Source organism: Coregonus clupeaformis, unplaced genomic scaffold (genome assembly GCF_020615455.1).
Source record: "Coregonus clupeaformis isolate EN_2021a unplaced genomic scaffold, ASM2061545v1 scaf0768, whole genome shotgun sequence".
Taxonomy (NCBI): Eukaryota; Metazoa; Chordata; class Actinopteri; order Salmoniformes; family Salmonidae; genus Coregonus; species Coregonus clupeaformis.
In genome coordinates, this window is record NW_025534223.1 from 73137 (window position 1) to 97633 (window position 24497).

General features: G+C 46.0%; 1 protein-coding gene across 4 annotated transcripts; it reads left to right on the forward strand.

Moving 5' to 3' along the window:
• senp7b (SUMO specific peptidase 7b) lies at positions 1-23852 on the forward strand. 4 transcript variants are annotated; one of them, XM_041859247.2, is made up of 22 exons: positions 1-186; positions 482-589; positions 1757-1845; positions 2371-2730; positions 3246-3334; positions 5635-5822; positions 6414-6780; positions 10116-10243; positions 11283-11429; positions 12876-12909; positions 14436-14660; positions 15231-15475; positions 18685-18761; positions 18880-18996; positions 19367-19486; positions 19766-19858; positions 21862-22034; positions 22494-22546; positions 22648-22691; positions 22780-22848; positions 22949-23099; positions 23282-23852. In XM_041859247.2, the coding sequence occupies exons 2-22, from the start codon at positions 482-484 to the stop codon at positions 23423-23425; spliced, it is 3021 nt and encodes a 1006-aa protein (XP_041715181.2). In that variant the 5' UTR covers positions 1-186; the 3' UTR covers positions 23426-23852. The 4 variants fall into 4 exon arrangements, with proteins under 4 accessions (XP_041715181.2, XP_045072588.1, XP_045072589.1 ...); XM_045216653.1 differs by having other exon boundaries at positions 6417-6780; XM_045216654.1 differs by having other exon boundaries at positions 5635-5792.
• The last annotated feature ends 645 nt before the right edge of the window (positions 23853-24497 follow it).

The following is a 24497-nucleotide window of genomic DNA, read 5'->3' on the forward strand; positions in this document are numbered from 1 at the left end:
TGTTGTTGCTGGCTTCCTGCTGCTAGATTGATGTAGCAGTTTACTGAAAGCAGTTATCCCTGGCTTGCTAGCCAATATGAGAACATTGAATTGGTTGCAAATGAAAACGTAATGGCTTCTTTACAATGCTTCTTGTTTTAGTTCTTTAGCCATCTTTCCATCTGATTCAGCACCTTTGACAGTTAAGTAAGTTGGCTTGCTAGCTACTGTAGCATATATCTTAGCTAGCTAGCTATATTGGCTAACCAACTGGCTTTTAATATTGCAGGTAGCTAGCTAACTATCTCACATCCTCCAAAACAGCCTAAACAACAATGCACGGGTTCACTTGATTAGGAGGTGATGGAACATAGCTAGCTCTGGTCAAGTAACGTTAGTGGACGGACGCGCACTAACGACCTGGACCAGAGCTACAACATAGCTAGCTACAAGCTGGTCAGCGTAATTGGCAGCTCAGTAATACAGTAATTCTTCATTTCAGATGGCAGCTCCCTTCAAAATCCCCAAGAGAAAACAGCCACCAGAAGCTGACAGCATGCACATGCAGTCACCTCTCTCACGAGTCCAGGATACCTCCAGGCCATTCGAGGTATCCCATACCATTTCCATCTGAAGTGGACAGAGCCCCAATGAGCTGCATTTTCACACAAAGTGACTCATTATTTGTTAATGAATGTTGTGTTTATATTTGATCATGGTGATAAGTGAGATCGACATAGCTAGAAGGTATACACTGAGTGTACAAAACATTAGGAACACTTGCTCTTTCCATGACAGACTGACCACGTGAATGCAGGTGAAAGCTATAATCCCTTATTGATGTCACTTGTTAAATCCACTTCAGTGTAGATGAAAGGAATGAGACGAGTTAAAGAAGGATTTTTAAGCCTTGAGACAATTAGGACATGGATTGTGTATGTGTGCCATTCAGAGGGTGAATGGGCAAGACAAAATATTTAAGTGCCTTTGAACGGGGTATGGTAGTAGGTGCCAGGCGCACCGGTTTGAGTGTGTGGAACTGCAACGCTGCTGGATTTTTCACGCTCAACAGTTTCCCGTGTGCATCAAGAATGGTCCACCACCCAAAAGACATCCAGCCAACTTGACCCAACTGTGGGATGCATTGGAGTCAACATGGGCCAGCACCCCTGTGGAACGCTTTCGACACCTTATAGAGTCCATACCCTGACAAATTGAGGCTGTTCTGAGGGCAAAAGGAGGTGTAACTCAATAATAGGTGTTCCTAATATTTTGTACACTGTGTAACTAAAATACTCATGCTAATGAAACCTTTTGAGTTGGACATTGTTGCTCACACACACGTCTCCCAAAGTGCCTCCCAAATGACACCCTATTTCCTATATAATCTATGTACTACTTTTGACCAAAGCCCACAGGGCGGCTTTGGTCAAATAGTACACCACAGGGAATAGGGCAGAGGAGCTATAGGAGGACAGGCTCATTGTAATGGCTGGAATGGAATCAATGGAACGGTATCAAACATATGAAAACCAAATGTTTGGCTCCGTTCTATTACTCTGTTCTATTACTTCCATTCCAGCCATTACAATGATCCCGTCCTCCTATAGCTCCTCCCACCAGCCTCCTCTGGAACAGGGTGCAATTTGCGATGCAACCCCAGACTCTCTAATTTAAACCTAGCACTCTCAAGACACTTTAAAAGCTGTAGGTCAATGTACTATTTAGCCTATGAGTTAATACTTATGCTGAAACAACACTGTGTGTCATTTATCAGACAAGCTGGTGCAATGGCTCTTCCAATGGAAAAAAGCCTGAACAGGTTGGCTCTCTGAATGGACACATCTCCAGAGCTGGGAAAGTGAGGTATGTATAGAGATGGTCTGTACATAGCTCTGGTCCATAGCGTTCATGCTGTTGAGCTTAATGAACAGCATCAACAAGTGACGCGACTCACTGGACCAGAGCTTATTTGTACAGTGCTCAAAGACAATGTGCTGCTGGATTAAGAATGTCAATTATCTCTCCTAGATGACTCACTTGATTTACCTCTTGACTCCCTTGGGAGTATAAGGTGTCCATCATGACTCTCTCTCCACCACTTTTCTGCGCTTTTGCCTCTTGCCTGGTTTCTGTTGGTGATTTTGTTGACAGGATGCAGTGGTCATGGATACCTGCAGTGCTTACTAATTTCAGTAGATGGGGCTGTTCAACCAGTTAAATTTACCTGGTCAAAATGTCTAGTACAGTGTGTATAACTGGAAATCATGATGACAAAAAAAGTGCAGGTTATATTACACAGATTATATTACCGTTATATGGTATTGATGTGGTTCCTGAGATGTTAGATAGACTTTGCTGAGACTTTGACCACTGTTTACTTGTTTGCAGCGCTCATAACCGGCTAGTTCTGAGGGATGTATGTAAAGCGCGTCTTGGACCTAGCCATCCAGACAAAGGGAACTCCAGCCAGTCAACAGGCTTCCAGAGACCAGCTCAGACCCCAGAACACCGTCCAGTTACCAGCCAGAGAGGGGATTCCTCAGAGCACAGCAAATGGAGAGAGGCACACAGGTCCAGCACGCTGTGGAGATCACCCCCTCGCTTTCAGCTAGCAGTCAACAGAACACCTAGGAAGCAGATGGAGTCTCTGACACATGAGAAGCCACCTCACCTATCAAGCCCTGTGGCATCAACACATGAAGCTGAACAAAGACTCCCAGCAGCCTCTCCTTCCTGCTTAAAAAACGGGTATGTCATCAGGGCGGCAGGTAGCCTAGTGGTTAAGAGCGTTGGGCCAGTAACTGAAAGGTTGCTGGTTTGAATCACAGAGCCGACTACGTGAAAAATCTGTCTTTGCCCTTGAGCAAGGTACTTAACCCTAATTGCTCTTGTAAGTCACTCTGGATAAGAGCGTCTGCTAAATGACTATATAATATAATATGCCATTTAGCAGACGCTTTTATCCAAAGCGACTTACAGTCATGTGTGCATATATTTTTACGTATGGGTGGTCCCGGGGATCGAACCCACTACCCTGGCGTTACAAGCGCCATGCTCTACCAATTGAGCTACAGTGGACCACGTAATGTAATAGATCTTGAAAAACTGATAAAACTCTAGGAATTAGAACCTAGTTTCTTTTTTTGATGTGAATTCACGTGTGATTCTGCTTGTTCAGTTCACACTTGTTCTAGAAGTGACACCGACCATAGAAATCAATGCTTGGAATCATTTGGCCTGACTGTACCGTTGTCCTCCACTAGATGGCGCCCTAAGAGGGCATCAGACGCGCTGTGCCGGGACAAGAATCAAGCGTCGCCACTGCTCAAGATGCGCCGTGCAGAGTTCACTGGTCAGTGTCACACACACATACCATATTTGAAGGACATGGCTCAAGTTCATATTTGAGGTGAAATCCTATCCTATCAATCAATCAATCAATTTTATTTTATATAGCCCTTCTTACATCAGCTAATATCTCGAAGTGCTGTACAGAAACCCAGCCTAAAACCCCAAACAGCTAGTAATGCAGGTGTAGAAGCACGGTGGCTAGGAAAAACTCCCTAGAAAGGCGAAAGCCTAGGAAGAAACCTAGAGAGGAACCAGGCTATGAGGGGTGGCCAGTCCTCTTCTGGCTGTGCCGGGTGGAGATTATAACAGAACCATGCCAAGATGTTCAAAAATGTTCATAAGTGACAAGCATGGTCAAATAATAATCAGGAATAAATCTCAGTTGGCTTTTCATAGCCGATCATTAAGAGTTGAAAACAGCAGGTCTGGGACAGGTAGGGGTTCCATAACCGCAGACTCTGCTGTAGAGCTCGTCACTTCCCCTAACTGGGAGGGGGCCAGAGACAATTACTCGATGCCGACACATCTTTCTAGCTGATTTACAAGCTGAAGCTATGTTGCACTTGGTGACCTCTGACTGTTTCATCCTAACATCGTTGGTGCCGACGTGGATAACAATATCTCTATACTCTCTACACTCGCCAGTTTTAGCTTTAGCCAGCACCATCTTTAGATTAGCCTTAACGTCGGTAGCCCTGCCCCCTGGTAAACAGTGTATGATCGCTGGGTGATTCGTTTTAAGTCTAATACTGCGGGTAATGGAGTCGCCAATGACTAGGGTTTTCAATTTGTCAGAGCTAATGGTGGGAGCCTTCGGCGTCTCAGACCCCGTAACGGGAGGAGTAGAGACTAGAGAAGACTCAGACTCAGACTCCGACTACGCTACATAATGGGGAAAACCGGTTGAAGGTTTCTGTCGGCTGAATGAGCGACACCGGTTGAGCATTCCAACAGTATTTCCCTCCAGAAGCCATGAGAAAGTTGTCCGGCTGCGGGGACTGTGCGGGGGGATTTATACTAACGTTACTGTCTGTACTTACTGGTGGCACAGACGCTGTTTCTTCCTTTCCTACACTGAGATTACCCTTGCCTAACGATTGCGTCTGAAGCTGGGCTTGTAGCACAGCTATTTTCGCCGTAAGGCGATCGTTCTCCTGTATATTATGAGTACAGCGACTGCAATTAGAAGACATCATGTTAATGTTACTACTTAGCTTCGGCTGTTGAAGATGTTGATGAACCATGTCCAGATAAAGCGTCCGGAGTGAAAAAGTTGAATAAGGGAAAAAAGTTGCGATGGAAAAAAGGAAAATAACGTAAAGTTGGCAGCTAAAACGCACAGGAAAATGACTCTTCTGTCTCGGGATAGACGTCCGGGGTGATAAAGTTTAACGAAAAAAGATGAGTGAGGACAAAACTAAAAAGTTGGTAAATTTGTTGAACACAAAGATTGATTAAACGTTTATTAAAAGTAAAACGTGAATAGTTTGGCAGGTAGCCAAGTAGCAACAAACAGCACAGCAGTACGGAGACAATGCGGAAGCGAGACGGAAGTCACGTCAAATCTCGTCAAAAAATTATCAAAAAATTATCCTACCATACAATCTTTCTCACACATTCCAAAACAATCCCTAGACAATGCTCAGCTTAGCCTGGTGAAGACAATTTACCATTGTGGATGCTACACTGTTTTTGTGAAAATGTATTATTTGTCTTAAAACACATTTTTCTTTAATCTTGGTGCTCAGTCTAGGCTGTAGATCCACAGCAGTTGGAGGCCGCTTATATCTACATAGACCTAACCAATTTAGGTTCAAACATTCTTGTGTAATCAGGAGTTTTCCTCGTTAAGTGTTTTGCTGGTGTTTCATGGAGCAGTGGGGTTAACATTTAGCAGGTGTTTCTGTGTCTAACCACCCCTTGTGTTTCCCCTCCTCTTCTGCATTGTGTTGGCAAGCCTGACCATTTTCCTGGTTGGATAAACAAATGCTTAACTTTATGGCCTTGTTAAAAATGCGTTTGACTGCTTTTCTTTGAACTCTTTCTCGTTCAAGACGTGTCACATTTAGCTGTGTGCTTTAGCCGACTCGTCTGGGTATCGTTGTCATGTCATACATGTGGACAACCAGGCTACTGTCTCTTCAGCAAGGGTCAAAATGGAACTGTTGTGTTTTACTAGCTTATTTCGTTGGTTCGATTCCCGCTGGAGCCACCCACACCAAAATGTTTATCAAAGTCACTTTGGATAAAAGTGTCTGCTAAATATAATATATTTTATTATAATTTTTACATCTTCCCCAGGAGATTCACAACTGTCTGTGAGATGCAGCCCAGTGGAGTCGTCGGAGGATTCTGCATCAGAACCGTCTCCAGAAAAAGAGGCGGACAGTTCCTCAAAGATGGGTGACAGGCCCTCTGTCCCCCTGGGAGACCCAACATGGAGGAGACGTGACTCTGGGGTGAATGGATCTCCACCACAAAACACAGAGGTAGGGACAATGGCTGCGTCTCAAGTGGGACCCTGTTCCCTAGATAGTGCACTATAGTTAATAGGGGACCATTTGGGACGTATACACAGTTGACTGGCCTCAGGACTCACATAAAGATATGTCTAGGAGAAAACAATTGCTTGTACTTACTAGTCTGGTACATTAGTTATTGCGTTGGTCATAACCATACTTGTTAGCTAGCTAGGTTGTGCGTCGGCTAGCTTTTTCAGGCATTGTTTGTAAGTGTTGGCTAACTCAGTGTTGCTATGTTTATTCACAACAGTGAACAGCCAAGTTGCTTAACTTCCGCCCTATACAGATAGTCCTGATTCAGCTGAGCTGGTATCTCCATGTCTTGCTACAGGATAACACCCCAGGGTAGCTTATTCTATAGAATAGTATAGACTCTTGTAAAGTGTGGCCATTGAAAACAAACTATATCAAACTATATGAGAACAAGTAGGTTACTGTAGGGGACAGATGCAGGCACACACACTTTCTTTTAGGAAATGAACCTTTTTTCTAGTTGATTGTAATAATTTCTGTTAGGTTAACCCCTGTGACTAGTAGTCCTACCTGGTGTGCTTTCAGAAGGAGAGGACGGGAAGCTCAGGATCACTGCAGGACAGGATCAAGAGGAGTAGTGGTTCATCAGGGACGCACCCCAGGGGAAGTGTCCCTGTCCCAGCAGGCCACCGTAGCCAGAGCTCAGAGAGTGACGACCCTCCCGACCGCCCGTTGACATCAGGGGCCAGAGGTGCATCCACAGGTTCCCCTAGACACTCCCCTTCCGCTGTGGCCTCAGTGACCCGGGCCACACAGGAGAAGCGGTTGTCCCTCAGCAGGTCTCCCCTCCTGGCTAACCCCAACCTCACAGACAGAGAGAGGAGGCCTCCAACCAAGTGTCTCTCCCTCCATCTCAGGCTGAGGAGGCCCAAGCCCACCTCCACAGAACCTAGTAAGTTGAACCACTGTTGAACCCTTCATAGCATATTGATAAGAACATGCAACATAAATCACGCATAGACTGGCGGTTTGACGTCACATACGACTCTGTGATATGAGTGTTGTCATACTGAACAAACATTATAAACGAAGCAAAATACCCTCCTCACCCAATGTCGTCAGTATAGAATATCGTCCTCCACCAATGGCGAGGAAGCAGTTTTCAGCTGTATGTCTTAGTGGGGTTCAGGCCCATTACATAACAGGCTGGCTAGTAGAAAGCAGAGCCTCAGGCCTGGCACCAGTGAATGGTCACAGAGTAGACTGCTGGAGTGGGACACACAAAGTCAGCCATCCTGTCTGTCAGTCAGTTGGTCTCCGTAAGAGCTGGGCACAGGCTTCTAGTTTGACTCTTATTGTTTGGCTGCTGCAGTGTTGTCACGATACCAGAATTTTGACTTCGATACCGATACCAGGTTTAGTATCACGATACTCGACACTAAAATGATACCACAACAACAAAAAGAAGGCGTATTAGCCAAAGTCACAGAATGGCACTTGATCCAGACAGATAAACTCAGCTGCTGGTCTGTTCAATCGTTGGGCATCTTTTGAGTTCAATATCATTACATTTGAACATTTTTATGTCCATTTTTTAGTGACAGCCATGTATACATTAATAAATCAATTATACAATCATGCAATCAATTTGACTTTGTTTTTACCAGTCTTAACTACAAAACAACATAATGGTAATAATTTGTTTGAATGGTAAATCTCTATTGATAAACTGGGGAAATCAAGATGTAGCCTAGGCCTATCCACAATACAGGCGAATCCAGTGTGAGCATGCATTGAGTTATGGAGCTTATTTTAGCTGATATCATGGGGCTACAGATGACAAACAATACTTTTCCATTTAGGACCTATTTTATTGGCAACTGCTAGAACATATTCTTTTATTGTACTGATCAACATTTGCATAGAAGAAGCAATATCTTATTTGATCAAAGTGTGCGGTGTCTCTTTAAGAAAGTAATGATGTCATTTGCAAGGCAGAATGTGGCTGTGGAATGTGACTTTGTGACTATGGAAACTAGACCGGAGGCGAAGGAGACTAAGGGTGCGTTCGTAAATTCACTCTGGCTACGTCGATTTCAGAGCACTCTCGTCTGAGTATGCCAGAGCGCAGGATAACTGATGAATTTACAAACGCGCAACACCTGTTGACTAGTGTCACTAAACGTTGGCAAAAAAACACCATTAAATTGTTGCCAGCAGCACAGTTAGTCACCAACTCTCTAGACAACATGAAAACAGCCTAACCAGCTCTTCTAGGGCGAGTAAGATGGTCAGAGTGAGCTGTTCTCTCATTTGCGTCTGGAAGTAGCTAGCAAGCTAGCCAACTTTAGCCAGTTAGCCTGGGTGCTTGACTGCCGTTTTGAGGTCAGAACGCTTGGATCAACCCTTCTCCTCGGCCAGAGCGTCCAGTGTGCGCTCTGAACGCTCAGAGAGCGAAACACTCTGAATTTACGAACAGATAATCTGACAACACTCTGAATTTACGAACAACCCAGAGCACACTCTGACACACTGGAGGCAATTTGAAGGGAAACTCCCTCTGTGGGCATGGTGCACCACCACCGTGGACGTTAGAATGGCTCCTCTGGAAGGACCTAAGCTCCACCCCTATAACCAACCCTAACCTTAACTTCTATGCGATATAAGCCACGTCCATAGCCATTGATTGGATCTGTGGTGTGCTGCATCCTTAGCGAGGATGTGTTCTAGCAGAGACCCATGGCCTTCCTCTCTCTAGCGGAGTCTTGGCCCTTCAAATCCCTAGTGATTAGGTAGTAACGAGTACAGGAGCCTCCATAATGATGACGCCATGGGGCGATAGGGAACCAAGAAGCAGTTGGAAGAGAGAGGAAACTCAAGCTGGGTTTTGTAATTTTCAGTACAAGCAATATTTACCATAAATATATTTTTGTCAACATGGGGCTGGGGCATCACCAGGGGAATGATGAGGACATGACATCCGATGAGGAGCCTCATCTGGTCCGCATTTGTTCCCTCTGCTCCTAATGGGTCCTAGTTACAGCTTTACAAGCTCTTTGGGGTCAAGAATGTGTAGCCAGAGGCAGACATGGGAAACTATCAGCTGTCAGCAGTGCTGAGAGATGAATGCCTGGCCTGCCTCCACCGCAGAGGGGTGGTTAACGTTTTTGAGGTGTGTGTGTGTTTGAAGATGTGTGTGTCTTTACGTGCACTCAAAGTGCTGACAAGGAAAAGACCATAGTGATAACGAGAGCAGACTTGGTTATTCTCAGTCCCCTTTGTCCCTCCATGTTAATGTACCATGCATGGTGGTAGAGTAAGGAGGGAGGAAGAGAGAGGGGGGAGGAGGAGGGAGGAAGAGAGAGGGGGAGGAGGAGGGAGGAAGGGAGAGGAGGGAGGAGGTAGAGAGAGGAGGGTTGTGAGGGGGGGAGGGAGGGAGGAAGGGAGACAAGTAGTCACCCAGATTACTGTGGATAGCCAAAGCTCCTTATAAAGCCCATTAGTCCTGTGTCTGTCTACTGGCACCTGACCCACACTGAGCCAATCCCCTTCTGGCTCTGGCTCCCTCTGATGCTACCAGGAGCTCCTAGTCCCCCCTTAACCTAACCCATTGACTTTGCACTGAGCAGCTAACAGCCATCTCCAGCTAGGTCTCAATATTAGGAAGGTGTTCCTAATGTTTGGTAGACTCAGTGTAAATGCTAAAAAAATATATGCTGGAGTTATTTTCATTAAATAAACAGACACAGTGATTTATTAGACATTCAGTGATTTAAAAATAACATTACAAAGACTACTTGAGGGTTTTAAAAATGGTGAAAATGGCCCATTGCAATGTTCATCCTCCCTACAGTGTATTAGCTAATCATACATCAAAGTAGTAATCTAACATGCAAATAGATGCCACTCCAATCCCCTTAAGTCCTTCAATGACAGTCAGTGTGCCAGCAGCTCCTTTGTGAAGCCACCAATCGACACACTAATTAACACACTAATTTAAAAGTGACAGTCTCAGTAGGTGGTAGAGCATGGAAAGGAGCTCCAGCTCTCAACTTCAGTGACAGTCAGTGTGCCAGCAGCTCCTTCGTGAAGCCACCCATTGACACACTAACTAACAGTGTCTAGAATGTTCTGGGTGTAGCTACCTTTCACTTATCATTGAAGACCAACTTTTTCTTACATCCAGCTACTGCAACCGGCTCCTGGCCTGTAATATTCTCAGTTCCCATTGTTTGTATAACGACAGTGTATAATCACCATACTAAGTTGAGTGTCTCTGTTTGTCAGTTGTGCTATCCAGTGAGGATGAGGAGGGCCATGATGATGAAGAGGAGTGCCCCAGGCTGAAGACCCCACAACAGGGCCACAGCCCCAGGCAAAGCCAACCCACACCAGAGGAACATGTACCCAAACAGGTAGGAGGGATGCGGGGGCATTCCAGTACTTGCATATGTCTCCAATGATCATGGTACGTCATTACATGTCATAGGCCTATTCACTTTAATTGCATAGAATTCTAATTATATGGTTCTAATTCTATGGTTGCCTGGACAAATAACATATTGTATGGTTTTGAAAAATATTAGAGCATTTGACAGACAGAGAGCATCAAATTAGGCAAACAAATCAAGACAGACATTTTTATATGCAGTACTCAGAGAAGCCAGTACTCAGCGACGACAGTACTCAGCGACGACAGTACTCCGAGAAGCCAGTACTCCGAGAAGCCAGTACTCAGAGAAGCCAGTACTCAGAGAAGCCAGTACTCAGAGAAGCCAGTACTCCGAGAAGCCAGTACTCAGAGAAGCCAGCTGTTTACTGACTTGAATTGAGAGGTCAGACTTGGAGAAGATAACATTGTAGCCTATATCACGACTTAGGTGAGGTTTGCCAGCTCTTGTCAGCTAACTGCCTGTTTGTAACACATGTAGAGGTTTAGCTAGCTAACAGACAGTGGGGATTGGGAAAGTGTTAGTAATAAAATAAACCATTCTGGTGCTGTGAGATAATTAGTAGTAGAAAGCCTCATCTCAGTGGATGTTTTAGTAGAAGCAGAAAACTCTGGTTAAGATCCAACATGTTTGTTATTGTGTTTAGAGGTGCTGTAGAGGAAGAGATGTAACCCCTGTTGTTGACCATCTTGAACAGAGCTTCTCATCTCTGTTCAAGGATTTCTATGTGGCTCAGTGCAGTGTCTCTTCTACCGTTACTGTAGATAAATGGCCTCCACCTTAAACTCCATCCACCGTAACTTGTTGCACATGAAAGACAAGACATCACCAATTGAAAACATTCTAGGAAATCGTGGTGGATTAAAGCATTTGCTTCCAGGAGGGTCTTTTTTTCATGCCTGGGAAGAAATCTATTTAAGCAGTTGAGGTGAATATGAGGTGTTTTATGCAATGCTGTGAATGATTTAAACGTGTGCCGGTGCCCCTGTGTTGTGATTGGCAGGCTGTGGTTGGAGAGAAGGTCACGGGGTCACAGAGAGTATCGGAGCACAACCCTTGCAGCACACAGCCACTGCCTCCTATCATGGAACTGTCTTTCTCTACACTGCACGCTGGGGTGGTCCGAGCACAGGCCAATGGAAACCTGGTGGTAAGACACTTGGGCTAGTGGTGTGTGTGTCTAGGTCACTCTCTCTATCTGTCTCTATCTTTGTGTACACGTAGGCGCGTGCTTGTGTTCCACAGTCACAATTAGTTGTGCATAATACCTGTGTGTTTCAAATGTGTCTGAGTTGAAGCCTGTATGGATGGAAGACACAGAAACAACCAGGTTCTTTCCTCACCGTCCTGATTTCACATCACTATTTTTCTTTCTTTCTCTCTTTCTTTCTTTCTCTCTCTCTCTCTCTCTCTCTCTCTCTCTCTCTCTCTCTCTCTCTCTCTCTCTCTCTCTCTCTCTCTCTCTCTCTCTCTCTCTCTCTCTCTCTCTCTCTCTCTCTCTCTCTCTCTCTCTCTCTCTCTCTCTCTCTCTCTCTCTCTCTCTCTCTCTCTCTCTCTCTCTCTCTCTCTCTCTCTTTCTTTTTCCATGCCCTCTTCCACATAGTTTCCCCCTTAATGTGATTGGCCCATCACTAGTTTTTGTTCCTGGTTTATATTTTAATAAAGGATATGTGTTTTCCAACGTCTTAATGGGCCACTCCTCACATATTACACTGATGGGACGGATGGAGAGAGCTGGAATAAAATAGAAAATCAAATATGTGTCACTACTTTGAACACTTCATCTCTAAACAACCTTGACTGGACATGCCAGTCTCTTGCTGTAACAATAACATGATAAGCAACTCAAGACCATAACTGGCAAAACATTGGCAGTTTATCACCAGGTGTTCTCCAAACTCCCATCAAGTCCATTCAAGGGCCATAAAATCCTATTGTGTTTGTTTCTTCCACTTTAACAAGCAATTAAGAAATAGTATGGTGCTAATGACAGAGTACCGGGGTGAATTAAACCGTGGTCAGTGAGTCCGGAGCAGTTACCGTGTCAAACTGTTGTTGTTTTCCACTGTGAGAACAGCAACACAACAGGGAAGTCCACATTGCGTATTTTATTGTATTTTATTTATTTTGCTGCATTTGTCATGTCTGGAAACTTTCCTTCCGTTGTTGATGAACGAGGCATGGTCTTTTTTTATTGACAACCCTTTTAAACATAATGTATTATTCTGTTATGATTGGTATTGTTTCCATAGCAACCACACAAAATATGTCCAATGATGAATACCTATCCAATCCTTTCAGATCTACACAAATGCATCGGGTCTGGTCTAGGTGAATAAGGGCCTAGGGGAATAAGGGCCTAGGGGTCGGTCAGGACTGAGCGTCAGGGGTCAGGGGTCATTCTACCCTCCTTAGGACCAGATGCTTTATAATATCCCTCCACCTGTCTTCAATCTCTTCTCCTCCTTTACCTCTTCTCTAATCAGCTATTTTATTCATCCTCCTTTCCTCCCTTCATCTTATTACATACCGTAATGACGACATGTCAGCATTTTCCTCCTGCTAATATATTTTCATCTCCCTCCTCTTTTTATAGGTAACAGATGATGGCATCACTCTACCGCTGAAAGGTAATCACTGACAGCTTGGCATTGCGGTAGTGTGTGGGTCGTGGAGTAGGACCTAGCCTAATGATCAGATGGGGAAAAGATGATAAAAAGGTCTCAATAATCCTCAGAGGGTGAAGTCACTGTGTTAGTGTGTTTTCATCTTTACTGCAACACATGCAGGGTCCTTCCCTTCCCCAGGGGGATCATATGGGCGCCATAGTCTCCCTGAGCCACCCACTGCCTGCCGCCCAGCCTCACACACCACCACATAGATGATGCCCCCCTTCTCCTCTCCTTAGTTGGCATCAACGTGGCACCATGTGGCCTGGCGTCATAGATTGAGGCCTGGCATCATAGATTGCGCCCTCAGTGTCTTTGTGATGTGACTTGGGTCAAGGTATTCAGATGAGTAGGGCAGCAGGGTCATAGCCTGAGTGCCAGTCTGTTTGTGCCATCATGCCAACTCCTTGGCACTCATTGTCACACTAAACATGTTTGGCTTGACAATAAGCAAATGAGTTGTCAATGTGGGATCAGACTAGTGAAGTCAGACTGGCAAACACACTTCTGTTCTGAAAGTATAGTGCTGAAATCCATTCTCTAGGAAGGAAAGGTAGGCGGCCAGTACGATGCAGAAAAACGTTAGTTACATGTAGAAGGATCAGATCAGCCTATTCTATATTGAAGCAATAAGGCCCGAGGGGGAGTGCCTGGATACATCCCTTAGCCGTGGTATATTGGCCATATACCACAAACCCCCAAGGTGCCTTATTGCTATTATAAACTGGTTACAAATGTAATTAGAGCAGTAAAAGTCATTGTTTTGTCATACCCGTGGTATACGGTCAAATTTACCACGGCTGTCAGCCAATCAGCATTCAGGGTTCGACCCACCCAGTTTATAATATTCATTATGTGTAATGATTTAATTCCAGCCTGATGTTCCGTTAGGTAACCCATCTTTAATCCTTTATATAAATCTCATTACGGTTGGTCTTGTTATTGACCCAGCCCCATGGCTTACCCTATTGTTTACTGTAGGTGAGCAGGTAACGACCCTGTTCAACTGTCTGTGACCATGTGAGGGTCACACACACGTGCCCCCATACACACACTTACACCTAAACACACACACACACCTCTACACACTTACCTGTTTGTCTGTGGACTGGGTTAGGGTTAAGAAGCTCAGCTTAGGGTTCTATTTACGTTTGGCGACGGTAGGCCATACTGGTTTGCACGACCTTTTCACCCCTCTTGACTCCAGGTGCTTCTGTGTATCTTACTAGTGTCCTAAGACGCTTATGTTGAGCAGGAGGTGGTCAGTTAGTGAGATTATGGTGCTAGTAACTCCAGGGTCTTGGGTTTTGGATTATTAACCCCTGACAGTCAGTGTATTAGACAGGCTTTCTGCCTTCTCCAAAACACTATAAGACCCTTAAATAAATTATTGAAATAATCCAACAGAAAATACTTCCCTGTCATCAGATATCCAGTATGATCAAAACAGAATCATTACACCTTGTCCCCCCCCTCTTGTCCAACAGATTCCAGGGTGTCATCAGAGGAGGAGGGGGGGGTGTCGGTGAGCCTGGTGGCGTCCCAGCTACGTGGGTACGCGGTGTGGGACGGAGGTCTAGCCCAAGACGGGAGTCTCTTCCAGGGCTGTCCCGGCCGAGTGGCCCCCTCCCTGCTCTTCCTCTGGGTGTCTGAGGCCCAGGCCAACCTGGTGCAGACAGAGCTCTCAGCCCTCCACCCCGTTACTCTGCCTGGTAAGACTACTGAGTCCACTAGGAGAAATTAATTACAATGTTAGTCGAGACTTGAGAGTGACTGTTAACTTTAGATGAGCTCACTTGAAAAAGAGACGTCAATCTCAATGTGACTTCCCTGGTTAAATCAAGGATAAATGAATCTATAGTAAAATGAATAGTGGTTCAACAAATTTTCACCAGATGTGAAGAATTTGATGCATGGAGAAGGGATAAATTGGGATTGGTGTTTCGTCCGATCCAGAGGTGGATTAATTGAGTTAAAGGTTCAATCAAGCTGTGAAGGTCAACAGGAAAACAAACTTCCCAAGGTTCTGCCTCCAAAACCTAATGAAAGACAAAGAAGTGTAGAAGTGGAGCGTTGTCCTTAATGTGGGCCAGTTACTGAGTATTAGTGGGCGGATCACAGCGCAGCACACTGCTATGATTCAACCACATGATCTAGAGGAAAGAAAGTCATCACCTGTCAAAGTGTGGTACAGTGTGTGTCTCTGTGTGTGCGTCCGTCCGTCTGTGTTAATGTGTGTGTGTGTGTGTGTGTGTGTGTTCCCTCCTATTGTGGATATATAGGTCAGGCCTGTCCGTTCCTCCTCCTGGTCCTAAGAGAACAGCTGGGTGATCTGCAGGCTGCTCTGCTAGCCTCCATGCTGGACGTAGAGGCCTTCCGTCAGGGCCGCTCCTACGACCTGAAGAGCCCCCTTTCCTGGGCAGACGGCCTGGCGCTGATACACAGCTGTCCCCAGGACGCCCACTTCCTCACCCTGCTGGGGCAGAGCCTGGTGGCAGACCCCAACCCTGGCCTGGGGACAGCAAAGGTCAGTATAGTGACTCAGGAGCTCAGAACTGTGTGAGTATGTCTGTCTATGTCTGTGTCTGTGTCTGTCTATGTCTGTCTGGCTCAGTGTATGTGCTTGACAGTGTGTGTATACCTCTGTGCTCTTTCGTCCCCTGTCCCCCCCTTCTCTCCTCCCCTCTATCCATCCCTCTGCCTTAAGATGCAGGCTCACCCTCAGAGGTATAAAGTCATAAACCTGTTAATAAAACCTCTGTGTTATTCAATCCACTGTGAGTTCTGGGTGCTCAACATAACAGCAGGTTCTATGAAGGCCAGTTGGCGGCACTGGGTAGAAGAAGTGGCCCTTTCAGCACACACGTACACACACACACACACACACACACACACACACACACACACACAGTGTGAATGGCCCCTGACTCAGGTCTGATGAAGTGACAGTGTCCAGTGAGGGATGGAGATTGGAGGGATGGAGATTGGAGGGATGGAGATTGGAGGGATGGAGATTGGAGATTGGAGGGATAGAGGGATGGAGATTGGAGGGATAGAAGGATGGAGATCGGAGGGATGGAGATTGGAGGGATAGAGGGATGGAGATTGGAGGGATAGAGGGATGGAGATTGGAGGGATGGAGATTGGAGGGATGGAGGGATGAAGATTAGAGGGATGGAGATTGGAGGGATGGAGATTGGAGGGATAGAGGGATGGAGATTGTAGGGATGGAGATTGGAGGGATAGAGGGATGGAGATTGGAGGGATAGAGGGACGGAGATTGGAGGGACGGAGATTGGAGGGACGGAGATTGGAGGGATGGAGATTGGAGGGATAGAGGGATGGAGATTGGAGATTGGAGGGATAGAGGGATGGAGATTGGAGGGATGGAGATTGGAGGGATGGAGATTGGAGGGATAGAGGGATGGAGATTGGAGGGATGGAGATTGGAGGGATAGAAGGATGGAGATTGGAGGGATGGAGATTGGAGGGATGGAGGGATGGAGATTGGAGGGATAGATGGATGGAGATTGGAGGGATGGAGATTGGAGGGATAGAGGGATGGAGATTGGAGGGATAGAGGGACGGAGATTGGAGGGACGGAGATTGGAGGGATAGAGGGATGGAGATTGTAGGGATGGAGATTGGAGGGATAGAGGGATGGAGATTGGAGGGATGGAGATTGGAGGGATAGAGGGATGGAGATTGGAGGGATAGAGGGACGGAGATTGGAGGGACGGAGATTGGAGGGACGGAGATTGGAGGGATAGAGGGATGGAGATTGGAGGGATGGAGATTGGAGGGATGGAGATTGGAGGGATGGAGATTGGAGGGACGGAGATTGGAGGGACGGAGATTGGAGGGACGGAGATTGGAGGGACGGAGATTGGAGGGATAGAGGGATGGAGATTGGAGGGATGGAGATTGGAGGGATGGAGGGATAGAGGGATGGAGATTGGAGGGATGGAGATTGGAGGGATGGAGATGGAGGGATGGAGATTGGAGGGATGGAGATTGGAGGGATGGAGGGATGAAGATTAGAGGGATGGAGATTGGAGGGATGGAGGGATGGAGATTGGAGGGATGGAGATTTGAGGGATGGAGATTGGAGGGATAGAGGGATGGAGATTGGAGGGATAGAGGGATGGAGATTGGAGGGATGGAGATTGGAGGGATAGAGGGATGGAGATTGGAGGGATAGAGGGATGGAGATTGGAGGGATGGAGATTGGAGGGATGGAGATTGGAGGGATAGAGGGATGGAGATTGGAGGGATAGAGGGATGGAGATTGGAGGGATAGAGGGATGGAGATTGGAGGGATAGAGGGATGGAGATTGGAGGGATAGAGGGATGGAGATTGGAGGGATAGAGGGAAGGAGATTAGAGGGATTGAGATTGGAGGGATAGAGGGATGGAGATTGGAGGGATGGAGGGATGAAGATTAGAGGGATGGAGTTTGGAGGGATGGAGTTTGGAGGGATGGAGATTGGAGGGATAGAGGGATGGAGATTGGAGGGATGGAGATTGGAGGGATAGATGGAAGGAGATTAGAGGGATTGAGATTGGAGGGATAGAGGGATGGAGATTAGAGGGATGGAGATTAGAGGGATTGAGATTGGAGGGATAGAGGGATGGAGATTGGAGGGATAGAGGGAAGGAGATTAGAGGGATTGAGATTAGAGGGATGGAGATTAGAGGGATGGAGATTAGAGGGATGGAGATTAGAGGGATGGAGATTAGAGGGATGGAGATTAGAGGGATGGAGATTAGAGGGATGGAGATTAGAGGGATGGAGATTAGAGGGATGGAGATTAGAGGGATTGAGATTGGAGGGATAGAGGGATGGAGATTGTAGGGATGGAGATTGTAGGGATGGAGATTGTAGGGATGGAGATTGTAGGGATGGAGATTGTAGGGATGGAGATTGTAGGGATGGAGATTGTAGGGATGGAGATTGTAGGGATGGAGATTGTAGGGATGGAGATTGTAGGGATGGAGATTGTAGGGATGGAGATTAGAGGGATGGAGATTGGAGGGATGGGGATGGAGATTGGAGGGATGGAGATTGGAGGGATAGAGGGATGGAGATTAGAGGGATAGAGGGACGGAGATTAGAGGGATAGAGGGATAGAGGGATGGAGATAAGAGGGATGGAGGGATGGAGATTGGTGGGATGGAGATTGGAGGGATGGGGATGGAGATTGGAGGGATAGAGGGATGGAGATTAGAGGGATGGAGGGAAGGCTCATTGGGCAGCGTTAGGTGGGGGTGGAATCACTCCCAACCAGCTGCAGAAGTGAGCTTGGTCTCTATTCCCTCACAGGTCCTAGAAGGATGGAGGAATTACACAGGCAGTTAGAAGGGATCTGGGTGGGCAAATGTGTGTGGGTGTGTGTGTGTGGCGGGGGTGAAATGTGATTGGCGGGGATTATGTTTGTGTTTGTGGCGGGGGTGATGTGTGTGTGGTGTATCTGGTGTGAGTGGGGTCATCCTCTTCCTCGCTGCTCTTCGTCATCAGAGCAGACCTTGACTTCATCACCTCGACCGTCCTCGTTCTCATCACCTGCCAAAACGTTGAATTTGATCACTTGTTCCCCTCGTCCAAAAGACATTGGAGGAAAATCCCCCATGCAGTCAGATGTATCTGTAGAGTAAAGTGTGAGGTGTTTAAGTGGGGTGACGACTTCTGCAGGGTGATTCTGTAATGCCTTTCTGTTCTGTTCTTGTTCTGATCAGGGGAGCCCCAGTCGGACCAGAGGGAACCACAGAAGCAGAGAGCGTTACTCCAGACACCAGGGCCTGCTGCCCACCAGGTGGGGGCAGTATATCTTTATTGTTATGGATGGTTTTCAATTTAGAATATACTACCTGTTAGTATGAGTTGTTGTTGTTCTTGTTTACACATGAACTATTGGATCTCTCCATCATCAGGTTGATCCAGTACCCACCACTCCCTTCTAAAGGAGGAATCACCGTGACAACAGAGGACCTTGACTGTCTGGACAGTGGCCAGTTCCTCAATGATGTCATCATCGACTTCTACCTCAAGTGAGTTCTAGTGATCTGCCTGTGGACCAATGTTTTTCTCTTATAATTTGAACATCTTAGCCAGCTAGCAGACGTGTAACCAGTGATTATACAAGGGGTGGGTCTAATCCCGAATGCTGATTTGGTTAAAACCGCAACAAAGTACAATGAAGCAAGACTAAGGGGACTTTTCTGACCAGCATCCCATTGACAGGCTGACTAGCCAAAACCTAAAACTGACCCTTACTGTAACTAAACCCTAACATGAACATCATTTAACATATACGGAAATTGATTATCAGTTTGCATGTCAGCCACGTCCCTTTAGTTTAGCCCAGCCACACAGCAGGTGAATGTACAGCAAAACCTCAACATCTTCCTGTCCCCTCAGGTATCTTCTCCTGGAGCGGGCCCCGGGGCCCCTGGCTGAGAGATGTCATGTCTTCAGCAGCTTCTTTTACAAGCAGCTGACCCGCCGGGACACGTCCCTGGAGGAGGAGGCTGCCATCCCGTAAGGAGATCAGCGCTCAGCGTCTTTTAACGGCTTAGTGGGCGTCTCGCCTCGGCCTCGCGTCACATGGCGCCGCACAGGGGGCTCATGTTTGGCGTTATGCTCATGGCGGCATGCTCTACGTGTGCTGGCGGCTTAGTCACATGCTAACGATATTAATGATGGTGTTGACAGAGACGTTAATTTGACTATTTCTAAATATGTTGGATATTCTACCTGAACTCTGATGGAAGGAGTAGTGTGCGTTGCTGTAAAGTGTTCCCCTCTCCTTCCTCTCAGGGCCAGGGACAGGAGACACCAGAGGGTGAGGACCTGGACCCGCCATGTTGACATCTTCAACAAGGACTACCTGTTTGTGCCTGTCAATCACCAGTGAGTGAGATTAATACACACTCACTCACTTACTCTCTCTCTCACACACACACACACACACACACACACACATACATACATACACACACAGACACAGACACACACACACATACACACACACAGACACAGACACACACACACACACAGAAGGTAGAGCCAAGACTTAGACCCATACCAGCACTGTTTCTGTCGATCTCGCAAAGCGGAACAGATTATTTCCTGAGGAGATGCGTGTGCCCAATTAGCCCATGGTGGTCCAGCACTACACTACACTACACTATAATTCACTACACTACGCTATACTATACTACACTATACCACACTATACTACACTATAATACACTACGCTATAATACACTACACTATACTACACTACACTATACTACACTATAATACACTACACTATAAAACACTACACTACACTACACTACACTATACTATACTATACTACACTACACTACACTATACTACACTATAATACACTACACTACACTATAATACACTACAAACACTATGCTACACTATACTACACTATAATACACTACACTATACTACACTATACTACACTATAATACACTACACTATAATACACTACAAAACACTATACTACACTTCACTACTATACAGGTCACGACACCACACTCCCTTGATTGGGGAAAATAGTGCTCTTTTCTTCAGCCTTCCCTCTAGCTGCCATGGCTCTGACAATGAGACTGGAGCGGAGACAGTGTCCAGGCAGGGCAGGGCTCCAGCATAGTGGAGATGAATGGATGTGGCCTGAGCTGTAGTATAGTCTGTCGGTCTGTCGGTCGGTCGGTACTAGTCTCAAGGCTGCACCGGAGTTGAAACAGCCTCTGTCACGCCTGACAGAGACCGGGCCGTATGTGCGTACCTTCATTCAGATGGCTGTGGGTTGATGAAGGTCTGGATGGAGTGCTGCACAACATCACGTTCCCTTTTCCCTCAACTCCTCCCTCCAGTTTAGGACCATAGTAGTAGGGTTTTAGTCTACATACTGTACCTTCTGTCCCCAGCAAAATGATTTAGAACCCCAGCTCAGTCAGTAGAGCATGGCTCTTGCAATGCCAAGGACTGTAGGTCCGATTCCCGCTGAGGCCACCCATAGGAAAAATGTATGCACCCATGACTGTAAGTCGCGTTTGGATATAAGTGTCTGCTAAATGGCATATGTTATTATATACTGCAGACCTATTTGACATATCTTAATGGGTTTTCAATAAGCAGCGATGAAAAAAGCAATAATGACAATAGCTCGCTGACTGATGCGTAGCTGGAAAATGAGCTAAGCTCCAGATACGGATTTCTATTCTGACACTGTATGTTCCAGTATGTTCCTATACAAGAGAATCAGGCCAGGCTAGGATAGGGGACACCCACCATGTTCAGAACACAGCCAGGCCAGGCTAGGACAGGGGACACAGCCAGGCCAGGCCAGGACAGGGGACACAGCCAGGCCAGGACAGGGGACACAGCCAGGCTAGGACAGGGGACACAGCCAGGCTAGGACAGGGGACACAGCCAGGCTAGGACAGGGGATACAGCCAGGCTAGGACAGGGGACACAGCCAGGCCAGGACAGGGGACACAGCCAGGCCAGGACAGGGGACACAGCCAAGCTAGGATAGGGGACACCCACCATGTTCAGATCACAGCTGTATATCTATATATCTAGATGAGAATGTAGATATGACCTATGCAGATCTCTGTATCCCCAGTCCATTACGCTTTCTCTCATAGAATAGGATGGGATGAATTGTAGTGTCCCAGAGGAAAGATTGTCTTAGACACACAGTACTGCTGTATACAAAAGAAATACTGTACATTACACACTCTACATAATACATACATTAGACGTTACCTTATCATACACATTGAACACTTCTCATATAGCCACATACATGATACATTGCAAATTCCTGTATCAGTCTGATTCCCTTATATCTGATTCCCTTATATCTGATTCCCTTATATCTGATTCCCCAGAGCCCACTGGTACCTGGTGGTGATCTGTTTCCCTGGCCTGGAGCAGGCCCAGCATGAGGAGTGGTCCGGCCCAGCCGGAGTAGAGGCCAGTGGGGGGAAGAGGAAATGCCAGCCCCAGGCTTCAGCTGGGCCTTCTCCAGGGCCCAGCAACCCCAAACTGCAGAACGGAACAGGTGCGTTGGACAGCCCTGATGCATTGTGTGTATGTGATATTTACCTTGGCAGAATCTCACTTCTCTCTCCAGGGCCTTGTAACAGCGTTTCTAATCGGCCCGGGTTGTGTTCGCACATTTTCTTTAACTCTAATGATCAAATTAACGTCGGGTTAGATTGTTTTTATTTTAGCTCAATATTGTTGGAAGATAGCTAGGGGGCTTTTTATGCTGCGATGTCAGTCCCAAACGACCCGTTAAAACCCTATGTTAGGCCTTATGTTATTATATACAGCTGCAGGTCTAGCGTGCCCTCCATACCCAGCCAAGAAACATAGAGAAACAGAGCATGAACATTTGGCCATAACACCACAGAAGAAAATAAAACAGTGGCTAAACATTTGCTGCTGATTAAAAGGGGGCTGTGTGTTTGTTTGTGTTTGTTTGTGTTGTGTGTGTGTGTGTGTGTACGTCCTTCAGGTGGAACAGGGGAAGCCAGAGGGAAACCTACATTGAGGCCCCACAACCCACCAGTAAATATCAACCTCTTTTCTAAAACAATTTTATTTTTTTAATCAGATGTTTTGAGCATGCGTGCAACATTCTAAATTACATTTTCCCTCCAATTTTGAAGGAGTGTACCCAAGATGGTTGTCAGAAGGAGACCATCATTAAGAAGTGAGTGCATTAACTGAGTTCATTGGCTGTACTTCCTCCATCTATAACAGTGTGTGTAATATCACTGGGTTGTTTTCTCTCTCTGTAGACACTGTATTCTCATCATGGACTCCCTGAAGATCTCTAACCATGAGAGCATCTATAAGCTCTTGCAGGAGTGAGTACTCTGTGTGTGTGTGGTTCATCTCTGTATGTGTGTATGTTTAAATATGTGTGTGTACACTAGTTCCAATCTCTCCCCTGCCTGTCCTCTCCAGTTACCTGCATGTAGAGTGGGAGGTACGTAGAGGAACACGTAGAGACTTCACTGTAGACAGTATGAAGGCTTCACACTGTAGAGTCCCCCTACAGGACAACAGCAGCGACTGCGGCCTCTACCTCCTGCAGTACGTGGAGAGCTTTCTGCAGGTACGGCCCTCCCCCTCCAACCTCACACACTGAACAACAAGCTGACATCAACCATCCATTTCATTGGCACTTTTCTGTCTGTCATGGTCTTAAGACACTTGATCTGAAATGATAACTGACTGTCCCATGCACGACATCACGCCCTAATCCAAACCTCTGGTTGGCTCACGGACTTTCTCCAGAACCCAGTGGTGCACTTTGACCTCCCCCTGCGCTTGGAGCGCTGGTTTCCACGGCAACAGGTGTGGAGGAAGAGGGAGGAGATCCGGAGCCTGGTGATGGAGCTGCACGGTCGTCAAGGCAACGGCGAGAGCAGCTGCAGGTAGCCAAGCTAGCTACCTTAGCTCCACATACCTGACCAGCAACGCACTACAATACCCCAAAACTGTGAAGGACTTTTATATTTAAAATGTACAATAAATGTCATATTTATACTATTTTTGTATTACTATTTTTATAAAATGTCGCAGGATGTTTGTTTCTCACCTGGTATGTAATGCGAATATTCAAAATAATAGGATCTTAAAATTGAATAAAATTGTTCATTTGTAATGTTTCGTTTTTTATTCGCTTATAGAAGAGAGCATTTGGAAATTACGTTATTACACATGGATATGAGTGAGCACTAAAATCTAGTTTGCTGAGCAAAGACGTAACTCATGTACCCATAACAGGTTTATTTTTCTTTTTCAAATGTGCTTATGACTCACACATAAAACCACTATAAATATTAAAGTCAATATTACTCAGTTATTCCTGTTCAGTGTGTCAGGCTGTTGTTTTTGACCATCAATCATACAGGACTCAATATGCACCTGATTGTTTGCAGCTGCTAAACAATAGTGGTGTTACTACAGACAAGTCAAAATGTTGGCAATGTTTTAGTTTTGGCTCCACATGTAGCTGTTTAGTTCGTAAGAAAACCCCAATGTTCCTGTGGGGAACACTGTGTAAGCTTACACAATGACTGTTTGTAATATGATAATTAGAACACCACCTCTCCCCTGTTCTGTTTACAGGCAGACTTGAACTAAATTCCCCTCAATGATTGTGATGTATGAGAGTCTAGGGACCTGACTCACTCTGTCATGAGAAACAGAAATACCATTCTACCTACACAGTAAGAAAAAATATGTTTGGTTTGATTTCCATTTGGGTTTCTGTTTGTTTTCACGGTGTAAACATTGATTTGTTAATGGGCATGTTTATAATGATGTATTTATAATGTGGTATACTCCTGGATTAGAGAATGCCCCAAAGTCTACCTAGCAACGGCTGGACAGAACTCTCTTCTGTCACCATCACAATATTTTAGAGCGAGAATTCCAGATATTAACTTAGTTGTTATTGTGTGTTTTTCACATGGGCACAGTTAATAGGTTTCTCAGTTTGCTTCGT

Excerpts from the sequence above, each read along its gene's own strand:
- senp7b (XM_041859247.2), top strand. The coding sequence starts at position 482 with ATGGCAGCTCCCTTCAAAATCCCCAAGAGAAAACAGCCACCAGAAGCT. Across the intron at positions 19,487-19,765 it reads GAGGAGGAGGCTGCCATCCC|GGCCAGGGACAGGAGACACC; the intron begins GTAAGGAGATCA and ends CCTTCCTCTCAG. Across the intron at positions 22,849-22,948 it reads ATCTATAAGCTCTTGCAGGA|TTACCTGCATGTAGAGTGGG; the intron begins GTGAGTACTCTG and ends TGTCCTCTCCAG.